The following is a 16,780-nucleotide window of genomic DNA, read 5'->3' on the forward strand; positions in this document are numbered from 1 at the left end:
GTTCTCTACCTGATGACTCCCAAGACTTGTGCTGTCGTGAATGTAGGATTGGATTCCTGGGGCAGATAATTATGCGGTGGTGGCCATTTCATGCTGCCCTGAACGGACGTAGCTTGGCTCACCCAGGAGATGGCTGGCTCCCGCTGACACTTGTTTTCCTTGATGTAAACCTCTGAGCTGATAGACCTATTGTAGCTTCACTGAGGCTACATGCATGATAGAAGATCAGAGCTTCTGTGCTTTGGGTGGAGCTAGGTCCACTGAACTTGGTAACCTGAAGACCAGCTCAGATGGGCAGTTACATTACTCTGATACACAAAAATGAAGAAGTGAACTTCCAGTCCATAAAATGCGTTTAGTTTTGAAACGTATTCCTGAGTGAAGGAATAAGTGAAGACCAATAAGAAGAGGATCCTTGGTGGTCACAAACTCAGGAGTCAATGTCACACACATTTCCCACACGTGTATCTTCCCAGATCTGACTTTTGTGGTAAATCTCTGTATCCCTGGGACCTACCACAGCGCCTGCCACTCAGACCTTGACCCTCTGTCCCCTTCTGAGCAAGATTTAGAAGGCAAAACTCCCCCTCTGGCTTTATTGGCTTCACCATCTGAACTTAATTCCTTGGTCTTTTTTTCATTTTGACCTAAAACAAATTCCTGTCACTTTTTTTTTTTTTTTTTTTAATTGTAGGCATCAGGATGAATTGTGTGACTCCGGAACTCGTCAGAGTCAGTAATTAATAGTTTTGGTTCCTGAAGGGTCTCGAAATGGGAACTGTGGTCTAGTAATTGGCAAGGTCTCTATTTAAAATTTACGTGCCTTTTAAGAAAGCTTGTAAGAATTAACCCGTCATCCCTCGTGTACCCTGAGTTTCATAAATTGGGATTTCTGGAAAGCAGGACCAAACTGTAAACCATCTTGATCCTTCTCATCAGTGGGCTCAAGGCTGTCATGTGACCTCCATGAAGTGTTTTCCAGAGCACTTAGCATCTGCCCTTCGGTCACATGGAAAAGCAACTCAAGAGTAACAGCACTAATATCCACTGAGCACTTCACTCACTGTGGGTCAGGGAGGGTGCTGAGCAATTTGCCCACATTAACACATGGGATGAGATGGTTGGATGGCATCACCGACCCAATGGACATGAGTTTGAGTAAACCCCGGGAGTTGGTGATGGACAGGGAGGCCTGGCGTGCAGCAGTCCACGGGGTCGCAAAGAGTCGGACGTGACTGAGCGACTGAACTGAACACGTGGGAATCATCACTTCCCTAGGAGTCAGGTGTTAGTAAAACTTCCAGATGAGGTGCTAGAAGATTAAAGTGATTCAGGTCCCACATCTGTGCAATCAGAGGAAGTGTCCATATTTGGGACCAAGTCTCTAAGCACCACACCTCACCACTGCCCTTCTTGGAAAGGCATCCGGAAGCTTTGGGGAGATGAAGCGATGCCCAGCAGACCCGCAGGGCTCACGCCTGCCTCCTCCCCCACTCCCCTAAGGCACTCAGACCTCAGCGGTGCCCACCCACCTCCCTCAGGGTGCCCGCCTGCCTTTGCTGCCCCTTCTTTCCTGCCGTGTGGCAGCTACTGGCGTTACCTCTGCAGAATTCAGATGTCATACATTCCAAAGACTGGGCTCAACTGGGCTTGCTATTTATTTCTGTGGCACATACAAGGTCTGTTGAAGAAGGAAATAGCAACCCACTCCAATATTCTTGCCTGGAGAACCTCATGGACAGAGGAGCCCGGTGGGCTGTCCCAGAACAGACACAACGGAAGCGACTTAGCAGAGGGTCTGTGCTGACACTCGGCTGGATTTGCTCACCCCATTTCGGTGGATTTCCATGTAACCCAAAGGACAGGGTCATGCGCCCCACCCCACCCCCCACCTCGGCCCCGTAGAGCTAACTGCCCAGATTTCTCAGAGCCGACTGCGCAAGCTCAGTTAAATCTCTTACAAGGAACGGCCCAGGACGGCCGGCAGAAACAGGGCGAGGAAAGGCCTGCGCCACACCTCCCACCTCTCTGGGGCTGAGGGAATCAGGGCTGAGACTGGCCGGGGGGCCCCAGAGGCCGGATCCTGACGCCTTTTTCATTCACTCATCAAGACGACAAGCCCCGAACGCCTACTGCTGGCCAGGCGCACTAGGGAGAGAGGCGCCTCCGGGTCGGGGCCAAGGGCCCTCTAGTAAGAGGGGTTAGTCAGGCTGATGGGCCAGAGTGGCGAGCGCTTTAAGGAGGTGAGGTCACCGGTGGTGGTCAGGGAAGGCTTCTTGGAGGAGGTGCTGCCGCAGCCGCCACCGAGATGACGAGAAGGGAGAAAAAACTATAGCCGGGGATGGCGGGGGGTGGGGTGGGGTGGAGTTGGGGGGTGGAGGGTGAGAGGAGGGAGGGGAAAGCCGCCCCAGGAGTGGGGAACCATCGGCGGGGCCCCCAGCACTCAGGTTCCCCCACCCGCCCGGAAGGAGGCATCCTGGGCGGCCGTGAGCGCCCCCCCGGCTCTCGCTTTAAAGGCGGAGCGCCCGGGCGCGAGACGGAGGGGGCGGAGCCAGGGCCCCTCGCGGCCTCTGATTGGGCGGCGCGGGCGTGCGGAACGGTCCGCGGGCGCCGATTGGGCGGGCGAGGCCGAGGGCCGGGCGTTGCGGGAGCCGCTCGCCGCGGCCACGTGGGGGCTGCGCTGGGAGTCGGAGGAGGCAGGGGAGGGGTGCGCGGTGCAGGCTCGCGGTCGCGGCGCCGAGCGGCAGGGACGGGACACCGAGCCCGCGGTGAGTGAGCACCCGGGGAGCCGGGCGGGGGCTGGGACTGGCGGATCGGCGGGAGCGAGACTCGGTCCCGGGGCGTGGAGATTGGAGTGCGTGGGTGGCTGGGGGGGGTGGGGCGCGTGTCGGATAGGGAGACGCCTGTCTGTCCCTTTCGCTCATCACCGTCATCATCTGTCACTTCCACCATCACCGTCCATCACCTCCACCATCCCCTTGGCTAGCGTCCTGCCTCGCTCGCCCCTCTGTCGGGGAGCGGGGAGTGAGCAAGACTTTCTCCGCCCCCGGGGCCGGCCGGGGACCCTGGGCATTACAGTGATAGGGATAATTCCCCACGCTGCGGAGCGCTCTGTACCGCCGCGCATCTGGTTTCGGCCCCACTGAAAATCCTGAAAACAGCACTTTGCTCTTCATGTCGTCTGCGCGGGGAGACGAGACTGTATTTGTTGGCACCTCCCCGCCCCCCCCTCCCCGACACAGACGCACGCAGATCCTAGGTCCTCTTCGCTCTGCCGTATTTTCCTCCAAGTCGCTTCAGCCCCGCTGAAATGTTGATTTCCAGTATCCACCCCCGCCCCTCCTCAGGCCCCCTTGCTGAGGGCTGGGACTTTGTTTTGTTCACCTGGAACGTAGCGCTTGGAAATGTTCTCAGAAGGAACAGATAGATGAACAACTCCAGAAGGCAGCTGCTATCATTAAGCCCACTCTCTGTTTGAGGACATGGAAGCTGATGTTGGTTACATCAGCCAACCTCGTGGGGACCCCACCGTCCACGGTCTTGACCTTAGTCTCTCCCACCCTGTGGCCCAGGGCAAGCAGGGATGGCACGGGGCGGGGGCTTGTCCTGGGGGCAGGGGGCTGTCCTGGGGCTAGGGAGGGGGCTCTTCTGTGCTGCGCAGCCAAAGACAGTGTGGTGAGACTGGAGTGCCTCTGGCAGTCCCAGGCTGTCTGGCCCGGGAGGCAGGCAGCACGATAAAGCAGCTGATCACATCCACCCCCAGCACCATTGCTGTTGCTTCCTCACCTCACTGTCCCTGGGTAGGCTGGGACCCACCAAACTCAGGAGGTGGACACCTGCTTTCTTGGGGGTGGACACTGCCATGGCGGGGGTGAGGGGGCAGGGAGGGGGGAAGAGCCCTATAGACCCACGATGGGTTCCCACCTCCCCTTTTGCTGTGTGACTTTGGGCAGGTGGCTTCATCCTCTGAGCCACCATTTGCTAAGCACTGAGTCTGCAGGCTGAGGGGTCTCCTGTGATGCTGGAAGGTGGGCCCTCCTTAGGACGCCACTTGGCTGCAGTACAGCGCAGTAGAGGCCCCCGTCCTTGCCCCTCGAGGTAGCCAACCCATCCGGTGCCCGGTCTCTAAGCGGGACCTGGAAAACATCAGAGGAGCAAGAGAAGGGCCCCAGCCTTGTTCCAAATGTGTCCCCTTAGGATGATTCTGGCCCAGAGCCAGGCTCTTGTGCAAAACCTAAGAAAAACAGATCTGATGAAAGGGATCCGTGCATGTCTGTGCCTGGAATAGGTCAGCGGGTCTGTTTCCAGGGTTCGGTGAGCCTCTCCCCTCCCTGGTCCCTGGGCAGTCTGGGGCTGAAAGGTACTGTACCCCTCGGGTGTAGGAGGGAGAAACTTCTAGTTTTCCAAGGTAGGGGGAAGAAGGATCAGGTGATGTGGGGGTGAAGTGGGACCCATAAGAGGGCCCAGTGGCCTGGTTTCCCCCCTGCACCCCCACAGCCTACACCCCAGGGTGTCCCCAAGAAAGCTGCAGCTCTGGATGTAGGGAGGAGGCTGTTTGCAGCCTCAGACATGGCTGGCTGGCGCCTCCTTCCAGTGTCTACCCCCACCTTCTGAGGGCTGCTGCAGCGGTCAGGCTGGGTGTGAGCTGTGAGATGTGCTCCCTGCTCCCCACCTCTCCCTCCTCCTATCTCTCCCTTATCTCTCTTTCCATTGTCTTTCTTCTCACTCCTCTGTTCTTGCTGCTGCTGCTTCTTCAGTCACTAAGTCAAGTCCTACTCTTTGCAACCCCATGGACTGCAGCACGCCAGGCTTCCCTGTCCTTCACTATCTCCTGGAGTTTGCTCAAAGTCATGTCCATTGAGTCGGTGATGCCATCCAAAAATCTCATCCTCTGTCATCCCCTTCTGCTCCCACCTTCAATCTTTCCCAGCATCAGGGTCTTTTCTAGTGAGTCAGCTGTTGACATCAGCTTCAGCATCAGTCCTTCCAATGAATTTTCAGGACTGATCTCCTTTAGGATGGACTGGTTGGATCTCCTTGCAGTCCAAGGGACTCTCAAGAGTCTTCTCCAACACCACAGTTTGAAAGCAGCAGTTCTTCGGCTCTCAGCCTTCTTTATAGTCTAACTCTCACATCCGTACATAACTACTGGAAAACCATAGCTTTGACTAGACGGACCTTTGCCGGTAAAGTAATGTCTCTGCTTTTCAATACGCTGTCTGGGTGTGCCAGTCTTTTCATCCTGTTCCTTCCCTCTCTCCCTTTTGCCCCATTTGGTTTGGTTTTGGTCTCTGCCGCCTCTGTTCCCCCCCACCCCTGCCTATGGGCACCAGGCATCCCAGCCCAGGATGTGTTGAAGGTCGAGTTCCCTGGAAGCCCCATCTCCGTGCCTGGAACCAGGGCCACATAGCTTCTGTGCGTTACACCCTAACCTTGCTGTATTTGAAAGTAAAATGACAGTAGGTAATGGTCATGATGTGAAAAAGAATTAGGATCAAAAAGTGAAGAGAGGTGAGAGGGCCCAGGAAAGCAGGAGGGCAGAACCAGGAAGCCCTGGAGGGGACTGTGCAGCCTCCCTTTAAGGGCTCACTGCTGCCCTTTCATGCTGCTAGTGCCCCAAGCTGGCCTGAGCCTGGGGCTGACGGTCAGGGGCAAGGCTGAGGTAGGGGCCATTCCCGGGCTCTTGGCGATCTCCCAAACCCCTCTTGTCCAGGACTCCTGCCGGTGCTCGAGCACACCCGAGGTGCACCCATCTCCTGCCCAGCGCCTTGGCTGACCCCTGCTTTCTCCTGGCAGGAATCACGGCCCCCAGGCACGTCTGCCCTCCCGGGCCGGGTGGTCTTCTCTCAGGTGTGGCCTGCTGCAAGGAGGGTACTGACAGTAATCAGACCTCACTGTCCCCTGAGTTCCCCTTCTGAGGGGCTCCCCCATTCCCCCGTACTTTGGCCCCCTGCCGTGGAGAGCCAACTCACTGGAAAAGACCCTGATGCTGGGAAAGACTGAAGGCAGGAGAAGGGGGCGACAGAGGATGAGATGGTTGGATGGCATCACTGACTCAATGGACATGAGTTTGAGCAAACTCCGGGAGTTGGTGATGGACAGGGAGGCCTGGCGTGCTGCAGTCCATGGGGTTGCAAAGAGTCGGACACGACTGAGCGACTGAGCAACAACGACCACATTCCCCACGAGACCGCACTTGCTGGTCACAGCTCTGAGCCTGGCGGGCATCGTGCGCGGCTCTGTGCCCCCATTCAGCTCTCACCAGTGCCGCACGTTACCCCACATTTGGGGTTGAGGAAATGGGGGCTCAGTGAGGTGAAGCAGCTTATGCAACATCACACAGGATTTGGACCCGGGTTTCTCTGATCCCAAATGCACGGATTCTGAGTAGCCTGGTAAGACGCAGCCCTCCAGGATGGGGGACGGACGCGGATGTCTAAAATTGGCCCGAGGGAAGCCTGAGGGAGCCGAGTCCTGAGGCCGAGGCAGAGGCACTCAGTCCTTCCGTTTCGTGATGCGTGTGTTGTTGTTGCTGCTGTTTTTTCATCTCTGTTGTGGCCGCGCTGGGTCTTCATTCTTCATTCCCGAGAGCCGGCTCCGTGGCGGGGCGTCAGCTTCTCCAGTTGCCACATGCAGGCTCCGCGGTGGCAGGATGCGTTCATACCACATTCACCGAACACCAGCTGTGCCCTGAGCTCTGAGGGGGCAGGACGCCCCCTCCCTGCCCCTGAGAACAGTCTGGAAGGCAGCGTCCCTCCTCTCCTCCGCTGGGAGGTCCGGGAGATCCAGGAAAGACTAGCGCCGGGGTTGGGCCGGGTCCTCCCTCCCTCCCCTCTGACTCAGCACCAGTACCGGCTCTGGTTGGGGTGGGCGCTTTGGGCAGGGGCTGGGGTCAGGCTGGGCAGAAGGAGCCAGGGTCCCGTGACGCAGCCTTGGCCCCTCGTTCAGGGGCCACCGCTGCCCCGTGGACTCCCGGCCTCCTGCCTGGCACCTGCTGTGGCTCCCCGCCGCCCATAGGGCAGCGCCTCAGTCCCCTTGTGTGACGTTTTGGGCTGACCCCACCCCGGGTGCTGCTCTGGTAAGTTCTGCCTCGGGGCCCCAGCTGCCCAGCTGCTCCGGGCCTTCGCAGACCCTGTTCAGGCCGCTGTCACACGCCTCCTCTTGGGTGGTACCTCCCAGGGTCCCCCTCTCCTGGCACTCTGCACAAGCTGGCTACATGTCCGCTCCCCCTTCCTCCAACCTCACGCCTCAGCAAGGCCTTCTCGGCCGTGGTCACCCCCCCCTGCCCTTTGGCCTCCTCTCTGCTTTATCACCGTCTGTGTTAGTCCCTGTCGTGTCCGACTCTTTGCGACCCCATGGACTGTAGTCCGTGGAATTCTCCAGCCCAGAATACTGGAGTGGGTAGCCTTGCCCTTCTCCAGGGGATCTTCCCACCCCAGGGTTCGAACACAGGTCTCCTGCATTGCAGGCGGATTCTTTACCAGCTGGGCCACCAGGAAAGCCCCTTGTCACCATTTGACCTGTTCCGTATCTTACTGACGGCTTAGTTGAGTGTCGGCTCTACAGGGGCAGGCGGAAGTTTGTCGTTTTGCCCAGGGTGTGTGTCCCCCGTGTCTCAGCACACAGGATGCTTCCTGGCACACACAGCAGGCACTCAGGCAGGGTTTGCCGGATGCCATACATGGAGGGGAGCCTCTGACGGGTGCTCCGAGGCTGTGCACCAGCCTTGGGCGCCAGCCCTCCTCACCCTGCCCTTTGCAGCCTCCTCTCCATCCAAGCGGGAAGCCAGCCGCCCTGGGGACCATGCAGAAGGCAGGGGCCGGGGGCCGGAGGGCCTCCGACTGCGGCCCTGCCCCTCAGCGGCCCCGGTGCATCACCAAGTTTGCCCAGGTGGGTAGGGTGGGCCCCCTGGGGGAACTGTGAGGTGGGGCGGGGCCGGCCCTGGGGGTGGGGAGGAGCCATGGGCCCAGGGCTGCTTCCAGCCCAGCTCTGGAGTGTGTGAGCACGAATGAGGCCTTGGGGCCTCGGGGGGTGGAGCCTGGCCCCCGGGGATGCCCTCTGCCACCCACCAGCCTCCCCCACAGCGCAGTGTGTGTGAGGAGGGTCACGTGGAGAGCGGGGATGGGGCCAGGGGCCTGACTCCCCCACCCCTGCCCCCAAGCAGTACGTGGGCTCCTTCCCCGTGGACGACCTGGACCCCCAGGAGAGCGTGTGGCTGGTCCAGCAGCAGCTGTGGGCACTGAAGGTATGGGGCTGGGGCAGGGGGCACTTCCCCACTGGGCTCAGAGACCTAGAGTATCGGGCTGGGAATGACTTCTGAGCCCCTCGGGTCTACCCCAGCCCCGCATTCAGAAAGATGGAGCAAGTGAGGCCCAGGGAAGGGTGGGACCAAAGCCATTCTGGGAGGCGGCTGCCCTTGGGACTATACGCAGGCTCCTGGAGCCACATTCCTCATGCCCCGGGGCTCCCTTCCCCTGGGCAGTCGTGACCTGGGGCCCACGGGTGGGAGATATGGGGGGCGGTCATCACGGGCCGCAGGGTTCATCTGCCAGGAGCCATGCACGCTGCGCCAGCCCCCTGGGGGCTCCCCGTCCAGTGCTCTGCCCCTTGGCAGCTGCGGGGGCAGGCTGACCAGCCCAGAGGTCAGAGGCCAGGCTGGGCCTGCCCGGGCAGTGACGACGACCCCCACCACCTCTCTCCCACCCAGGACTGTCCCCGACGCCGGGCTGTCATCCTGAAATTCAGCCTTCAGGGCCTCAAGATCTACAGCGGGGAGGGTGAGGTAGGAGCCCCGGGGTGCAGATGAGGACCCCGCAGGTGTCCTCCTCCCTGGGGACACGCCTGCACCCAGTCCTGCAGCCTCCCTGGTTTCTCAGCCTGTCCTGGGCCTTTGGACGTCCTCTCTCCAAGGGCCCTCCAAGGCAGCTCGGCGGAGTTTCTCCCCAGCCCACCCCACCCCTACCTCCAGCCCTAGAATCTCCAGGGACCAGATCCTAGCTTGAGCGTCAGGCCCAGCCGACCCCATGAGGTCTGGGCCAGTCCCCAGGCTGGGTCAGGGGCCTGTGGCCAGCCTCTCATGACTGGGGAAAAGGGCCAGGGAGGCTGGAGGCCGGCTGGGAGCCCCTGTTTGGTCACCCAAACAGGGTGAAAAACCACCCCCAAAAAAAGAACTCTAACCACGTGCCAGACTGGGTGCCCCATGACTTGGCGCCACTCACCTAAGATGTGGTGCCAACACATCCAGAGCTGGCACGGGGGGGGGCCCTAGGGTCAGGACCTGTGCCAACTGCCCGAGGTCTCACCGACCCTCCAACAGCCCCATCAGAGGAGTCCTGTCCCTCCTTCACACCGATCCCAGCAAGGGCTCAGAGACCTGTACTCAGCCGCCCAAGGCACCAGAGAGGGAGTAGCACAGCGCGGATTCAAACCCTGGTCGCCTGACTCCAGAGACCAGGAGTGCGAGCCCAGGGCTGGCCCCCGCTGCCTGTCCCTGTGACCCTGCAGGCCGTGAACGCTCTGCCCCTGGGCTCCATGACTCAGCACGACCACCCCGGTCAGCTGGCTGGCAGCCCAGGGCAGGGGCCCCAAGCTCAAGGTCCGTGTAAAGGATGAGGGTGCCCCTGGGAAGTGCAGTTTGGGCAGGCCTGGAAGCAGGGCAGAGTTCTTCATCCCAGGAGCTGGGTGGGCCCCCAGCTGGGCACCCAGGCTGGAGGGCAGACCCGGGAGGCTGCCGGCTGGGGCATGGTGCCCGCGGGGCTGCGCGTGCTGGCCAGTATCTGCGGGCCACACGGTGGGTCTGATGGAGGCCGCGGGCCTGCTGCCTCCCAGGTGCTCCTGATGGCGCACGCCCTGAGGCGCATCCTCTATGCCACCTGGTGCCCGGCCGACTGCCAGTTTGCCTTCATGGCCCGAAACCCCAGGAGCCCAGCCAGCAAGCTCTTCTGCCACCTCTTTGTGGGCAGCCAGCCTGGAGAGGTACCCGGGGCCCAGGGCAGGGGCCCAGGCCTGGGGCTGGGGGGGCAGTGTGCTGTGGGTCCACGTGGGTCCCAGGGACCGAGGCCGTGGCTGGCTCAGCGAGCTGGCCTGAGCACCCCTGCCCCCCGGCTCGCCACCCTGGCTCCTTCTGTGGCTCTGCCCTTGGAGGAACCCCCCAAAGTGAGTCAGTGGACTCAGCATGCCCCAGGCTGGGAGATGGGCACCAGGCCGGGAGGCTCACACTGCCAGGCCTTTGCTCTTGCTGTTCTGTCTGCCTCCATGCCCCTCCCCCTCCCCCTGGCAAATTCCAGCTTGCCCTTTGGGGCTCAGCCACCTTGAATCCTCCAGACCACCCGGCCTTCTGCCATCCTGTAACCTGAACCGCACTCTGCCATCTGTCTGCCCCTCACTGCAGTCACTGGAACTCTTTGAGCGCAGAGGCTGGGTCCGGGTCTTGAACTGTTCTGTTGCTTGCCCCTGTGGGGAGAGAGGATGGATGGGTGGATCCTAAACGTCAAAGTCAGTGTGACCGCTGTTAACAGTGGATCCGCGGCGGCTGGCCATTTGGGCAGCAGGGCCTGGGCTTGGTTCCAGGCAGCAGGCCTCTGCCGTCACCCGTGTGTCGAGCTCTGTGTGGCTACTGGGGTGACTGGTGGCCGAGCCGTGACCCTTGAACTTTTGGAGCTCACAGTTCCATGTCGGGGCTGGATGATGCATGTGTGATGGATCGAATGTGCAGGGCCTCTCCTGGGGGAGGTTTCCCGTGGTCCATGTCATTACAGGGGCACAGAGATGCCATGTTGTACCCAGGGGTCACCCAGCAGTTTCTATCTGACAGAGCCAGGATCAGATCCCAGGTCCTGCGACTTCAGGGCCTGGACTCTGAGCCACACCTCTAAGAGGATATAGGTGGGGTTAGTAACTGAGGGCTAGCAGTGCATTTAGCCCATGCATTCCCAGCTCCAAGCATGATGCCTGGAACAAGGTAGATGCTCCCTGTTTGTTAAATGAATCAAGGAAGATGGGAGGGGAGGCTGCATGGTGGTGAGGTTTGGGGGGATAAGTATTCGTTTTCTCAGGAAGAATAGGGAAGACCACCTCAAGCCAGGGGGCTGCAGGCACCCCTGGCCCATGGGTTGATGCCCAGGGACCCCCCAGGAGCCCCCCAGCTGAGCATGCCTCCCTCTCCCTCCCCAGGTTCAGATCCTTCACCTGCTGCTCTGCCGCTCCTTCCAGCTCGCTTACCTCCTCCAGCACCCGGAGGAGCGGGCGCGGCCCGAGCCCTGCCCGGAGCCTGTGGGAGACGCTCCCCTGAAGCCCGTGCCCGGCCCCGGGGGCCCCCCTGGCCTAGTACGGGAACCCTTCGGCCGGGATCAGCTCTCACAGAACGTTAACGCACTGGTCTCCTTCCGGCGGCTGCCAGCAGAGGGGTCTGGGGGCAGCGGGGTATGCAGCACCCCAGCCAGGGAGTGGGCAGGGGACCGGGGGACCAGGGCGAGGTTTGGAGGTAGAGGGGGGCGGGTGCCGGATTTCCGTGGGAGGGGTTATGGCCGGGCCTGAGTCTGGGCGCTCCTGCGGGGCCCTCCCTAGAAGGAGCTGCTGGAGTCGGCGAGCCGCGGGGGCACCCGCCACCTGCGCCTGGGGAACCCGTACTGCTCGCCCACGCTGGTGCGCAAGAAGGCCATCCGCAGCAAGGTGCTCCGCTCCGGGGCCTACCGCGCCTGCACCTATGAGACGCAGCTGCAGCTGTCCGCCCGCGAGGCCCGTGAGTTGCCGGGCACGCGTGCACCGGCGTGGGTTGGACGAGGGTGGGCCTGAGCGGCAGGGTCTGCGGGCTGTGACTGTAGACGCCTGTGAGTGCCAGGCCTCCGCGCTCGAGGATGTGTTCGGGGCTGAGCGCCCAGGTGCTGTTTGTTGGTGGAGGCGCGGCTGAAGTGCTGTAACTGGCGAGTGAGTGTGCGTAGGCGTGTTGCCTGGGTGTGCCTGTGTCTTTGGGGAAGCACGATGTCTGCAGGCTGGGCGGAGAGTGGGGGGCTTGGTAAAGAGACAAGCCTGGGCGGTGCTGAAGCCTGTGGGCTTGAAACGGGAATGGGCGCGGGAGAGGACGACCTCCCTCCCTCTGATCGGTCTAGTTCCTGCCGCGTGGGAGGCCTGGCCCCGGGGGCCCGGGGGCCCCTCGTGCCTGGTAGAGAGCGAGGGAAGCCTGACGGAGAACATCTGGGCCTTTGCTGGCATCTCCAGGTAGGAGTGGTGCCCAGCCCTTTGGGAGGGGCGGGAAACTAGGCTGTGAGCTCCCCGGGGCCCGAGACGTGCATCCCTGCCCTTGGACAGAGGGCTCCCCGACCTTAGGCCAGAGACTTCCGCACCCTGGGCCTCAATTTTCCGTAAAATGCGGATAATAAAAGGACCTTCGGGGCTTCCCTGGTGGTCCAGTGGTTAAGACTTCCGCGCTGCTGGTGCAGGGGGCGTGGATTCGATCCTGGTGGGGGAACTAGGATCCCACATACTGTGCAGTGCAGCCAAAAGATGAAAAACTAAAATAAAACAAACAGACCTTCAGTGCAGGGCTGTGGAAGGGATCAAATAAGGTTATTCAGGTGAAGCCTGTCACAGGGCACGGCCTTCCTAAATGCCCGCTCTTTAAAACTCTCTCCCTAGTGGGTCAACGGTTAGGGTAGCCCTTGGAAACCTTTCTGAGAGGCAGTCAGAAAGCATCCTTTCATGGAAGGTGTACTCTAGGCAGGCACGGTGTTTCCGACGCTGTGGATCCGTTAGGCTGTTCAGCAGACCGAGGCTGGGTCCCGACAAGGGGGCCCGCCCTCAGCCTCTGGCCTCGGCCCTCCCAGGACCAGCGCCCTCGCCCTGCTGCGGAGAGACGTGCTTGGGGCCTTCCTGCTGTGGCCTGAGCCGGGCGCCAATGGCCAGTGGTGCCTGTCGGTGAGGACGCAGTGTGGCGTTGTGCCCCACCAGGTCTTCCGGAACCACGTGGGCCGCTACTGCGTGGAGGTGAGAGGGCTCCCAGCCCCGCCCCTCGCCGTCAGGCCCCGCCCCCTTCGCCCCTCACCCAGGCCCCTCATTGACTCCTTTTGGCCCCACCCCCTATTTAACACTCCGTCCAGCTCTTGAGTCATTGGTCCTTCGGGCTCTGGCCCCACTTCTACTCTGCGGGCTCCACTCTAAGGCCCCTCTCTCACCAGAGTAGGGTATTTCAAGTACAGTCGTGGGCTTCCTAGGTGGTGCTGGTAGTAAAGAACCTGCCTGTCAATGCAGGAGATAGAGGAGATGCAGGTTCCATCCCTGGGTCGGAAAGATCCCCCTGGAGGAGGAGATGGCAACCCACTCCAGTATTCTTGCCTGGAGAATCCCATGGACAGAGGAGCAGGGCGGGCTATAGTCCATGGGGTCTTAAAGAGTAAGACACGACTGAAGCGACTTAACACAGTGGAATCTTGGGCTAGGGGCACGCCTCGCATTTTTACATCAATCACAGCTTTTAAAAGTCATGCTTTCCCACACCCTAAGTCGTCTTTTAGCAGAGGAGGAAACTGACTCAGAGAGGGTAGAGGCTTGCGTTTAAGTTCACACAGCCTCTAGGTCTGCAGTCCTGGCCTGATCACACGTTTCCAGGGACTGGGGTGGGCTGCTGCTGCTAAGTCGCTTCAGTCGTGTCCAACTCTGTGCTACCCCATAGACGGCAGCCCACCAGGCTCCCCCGTCCCCGGGATTCTCCAGGCAAGAACACTGGAGTGGGTTGCCATTTCCTTCTCCAATGCATGAAAGTGAAAAGTGACAGTGAAGTCACTCAGTCGTGTCCGACTCTGTGCGACCCCATGGACTGCTGCCTACCAGGCTCCTCCGTCCATGGGATTTTCCAGGCAAGAGTACTGGAGTGGCAGGCGCGGCTTTTTGAATGTTCAGCCTTATTTGCACGCTAAGCGCCTCAGTCTTGTCCATGCCTCGGGTGGGGGGGTGAGGGGGGGTGGAGGGGGTGTGGAGTGAAAGGGGTGTGGTTCTGCTGGGAGCAGCAGTACAGTGTCCTTTCTGAAGTGAGGCAGCATCCAGGGTGGTGGGGTAGTTGGAGGTGTGATCCGTGGGGAAAGGGGGGCTAGAACTGAAGCCCCTGCCCTGCCCCCTCCCCAGCACCTGCCGGCCGAGTTCCCCAGCCTGGAAGCCCTGGTGGAGCACCACGCAGGAACGGAGCGGAGCCTCTTCTGCTCCCTCGACATGGGCCGCCTGAACCCCGGCTATGAGGAGCAAGACTGCGGGCCCTCGGGCCAGCCTCCTCGGACGCTCCGGCCCCTTGGCCACGCCAAGTCCGAGGCAGAGCTGCAGGGTCTGGGCTAGGAGGCGGGGCCCCACGCCCACAGGCCCCGCTGTACCCTGGCTCCCAGCCTCAGCGGGCTGCTCGGCTCTGGCCTCTTCCACCCTTCTGGGCACCAGTTCCATCTAGTCACTGCCCCTGGGACCAGTCTTCCATCACTTCCCTGCCTGTGGGGGTCCCTGAGAGTGGGGATCGCCAGGGGCTTCTCCCCAGGACATGGGCCGTCAGGATCGCAAGTGCAGCAGACCGAGTTCCAGGCTTCCAAGAACTTGCCGGGTGACTCAATGCTTGCCTTCCCTGGGTCTCACCTTGCTCCTGGGTGGGGAGCTTTCCCAGGTGGGCAGGAAGGTTGTTTCAGTGCAGGTGGGGCCCTCTCCTAAGGAGGCCAGGCCTTGGGGCCCTGACTGGGCGTCCCCAGAGAGCTCCAGACCAAGGCAGCCAGACACCTGAGGGAGAGGTGTGTGGGCAGGCAGGAGAGAAAGGTGTGGGGCCAAGTCACCCTCTCCGTGAGAGAAACAGGGACGACGTGGTGGAGCTTGGGGGCGACATCCCGGCAGACAGAGCACAGCCTGTTTCCCACGTCCTTTGAGATGAGAGGAGTCCGCCCTTGAGTTCTGAAGGGAGCGGGGTTAAGAGGCTGCAGAGAGGAGCCAAGTCACCCAGATCGCAGCTGGACAGCTGAGTGTAGAAAGCAGTGTGAGCAGGCTGATGGGGCAGAGGATCCCAGAGAACCTCAGATTAGGACGGCTGCTCTGTCTGCTCAGAACCACAGAGTTGGGCTTCCTGCTCACACAGAAGAAGTGTTGCAGACTCATCCCTTCCCGTACACCCTCCGAAAACCACCAAGACACCAGCCCCACCACCACCCAGGCTCACTTCCTTTGGCCATTTGATTCTGAGGGGCCAGCAGTGAGCTACAGGCCTACGGGGCTGACCGGGCCCTGATCCTCTCATCCTGCAGGCCACACTGGGTCTGGGTTTGGTGGCTGCCTGGGAAGTCGTCGTCCACCGCCCCCCCCCCCCCATCCCCGGCCACAATAATGGCATTTCCCTTAATGGGCATCTGTCAGGGACCACGTCACTAGGCCAGCCCCACTGGGGGTGAGGGTCAGGGAGGAGCCATCTAAAGGCAGAACCGCCATGGGCCCTGCCAGAGGACACTTGGCCTCGGCTGGCACAGGGGAGTCCATCCAGGGAAATGACCCTGTGGCGACCGACAGCTCTAGGCGTCTCCCTTTATAAATAAACTGGACAGACAAACATGAGTCTCCCAAACTAGGGAGCAAGTTCATGGTGGACGAACTTCTACTCCTGAGGCAGAGGCCTAGTCGTGAGTCTGGGGGCTGCCTTCTCCCCTCTCTGGGGACAGGATGTGACTGTGCAGTGCCTTGAAAGTAATACACTCTTGTTTCTTGGAAAAACGAGCAGCCCCAACGGAATAAAAAGAATGAGGAGCCTCAGAAGTTCAGGCCTGGTGATCCCAGTTTACAACCTCTGGCTCAGGAAAGGGTCTTGGTTGGGGCCTTTTCACAAGAGATAGGAGGAAGCTGTCCTTTAGGGGCTCATTTCACTGGAACCCTGGTGGCTCAGAGGTAAAAGCATCTGCCTCCAATGTGGGAGACCCGGGTTTGATCCCTGGGTCGGGAAGATCCCCTGGAGAAGGAAATGGTAACCCACTCCAGTATTCTTGCCTGGAGAAGCCCAAGGACGGAGAAGCCTGGTCCACGGGGTTGCAAAGAGTCAGACACAACTGAGCGACTTCACTTTCTTTCTTTTCACTGGAACCACAGCAGTGGTTTTGTACTGAATATGAGTGGGAACCCGGACTCATGTTACAGCCCTTACTACCAAAAGCCATCTCCTCCCTGGGCAAAGCCCTGTTCCCTCATAAGCCCCAGCCTCCTATTTCCCTGGCGAGGAGAGGGTGGTGGGCCCAGGATTACCGCGCCAGAGTCGCGCACATTTAAGAAGCCCAGCTAACTGGTCTTACCTCTGTGAGGGACGGATTTTGTTGCATGAGTTGTCTGTGCAGACAGGGTGTCGGGAGCGTCCCCACAGTACTTAAACATGCTTGCACACAGCACTCATGGGTCACACGGTGCGAACAAGGCTAGGTTTCTGACCCACGTGTGCAGACACCTCTGCGTCTTCATCACAGACCGCAGTCTCCTCTGTTGAACCATCGCCACCTGGGTAGCCCAGCTCTCCTTACTGTGCAGACTTGAAACAAATAAAGTGCATTCCTTCGGGTTGTCGAGTACAGACTTTTCCTTTGAAAGGTGAGGGCTTTGTCCAGTTGGCCTGCTTTGCTTTCGTTTCTCACCCATCCCTTCCGCTGAATGATGAACCAGACAGAGATCCTGTCCTCAGGGGCTCAGGAGGTCTTGAAGGAGTTGTGTGGGTAGCTTCAAACAATGACTCCTGCTTACAACCTTCGGTGGGTATTTCCTATAGGGAAGAGACTCGAGTCCTTATGTTCTGGCC

General features: G+C 60.4%; 1 protein-coding gene and 1 long non-coding RNA gene across 7 annotated transcripts; one reads left to right on the forward strand and one right to left on the reverse strand.

The window, feature by feature from the left end:
• The first annotated feature begins 687 nt into the window (after window positions 1-687).
• SH2D5 (SH2 domain containing 5) lies at window positions 688-16,545 on the forward strand. Of its 6 annotated transcripts, none has more exons than XM_059877350.1 (10): window positions 690-2,243; window positions 7,762-7,890; window positions 8,162-8,245; window positions 8,708-8,782; window positions 9,829-9,975; window positions 11,173-11,421; window positions 11,566-11,740; window positions 12,108-12,216; window positions 12,822-12,981; window positions 14,116-16,545. In XM_059877350.1, the coding sequence occupies exons 1-10, from the start codon at window positions 2,214-2,216 to the stop codon at window positions 14,317-14,319; spliced, it is 1,362 nt and encodes a 453-aa protein (XP_059733333.1). In that variant the 5' UTR covers window positions 690-2,213; the 3' UTR covers window positions 14,320-16,545. The 6 variants fall into 6 exon arrangements, with proteins under 6 accessions (XP_059733338.1, XP_059733333.1, XP_059733335.1 ...); XM_059877352.1 differs by having other exon boundaries at window positions 691-2,243; window positions 8,165-8,245; XM_059877353.1 differs by lacking the exon at window positions 690-2,243 and adding an exon at window positions 2,692-2,768.
• Window positions 10,320-16,374, reverse strand: LOC132343568 (uncharacterized). The gene is made up of 3 exons (XR_009492446.1): window positions 16,287-16,374; window positions 12,384-12,509; window positions 10,320-10,452 (listed from the first exon to the last, which is right to left on the reverse strand). It is a non-coding gene; the product is annotated as an uncharacterized lncRNA (long non-coding RNA).
• Window positions 16,546-16,780: the final 235 nt, after the last annotated feature.

This window comes from Bos taurus, chromosome 2, assembly GCF_002263795.3.
Source record: "Bos taurus isolate L1 Dominette 01449 registration number 42190680 breed Hereford chromosome 2, ARS-UCD2.0, whole genome shotgun sequence".
Lineage (NCBI taxonomy): Eukaryota > Metazoa > Chordata > Mammalia > Artiodactyla > Bovidae > Bos > Bos taurus.

Bases quoted from the DNA above. Each gene is read 5' to 3' on its own strand.
- SH2D5 (XM_059877350.1), top strand. From the start codon at position 2,214: ATGGGCCAGAGTGGCGAGCGCTTTAAGGAG. The intron at 7,891-8,161 runs GTGGGTAGGGTG...CCTGCCCCCAAG, and splicing joins GCATCACCAAGTTTGCCCAG to CAGTACGTGGGCTCCTTCCC. The intron at 11,741-12,107 runs GTGAGTTGCCGG...TGATCGGTCTAG, and splicing joins GCTGTCCGCCCGCGAGGCCC to TTCCTGCCGCGTGGGAGGCC.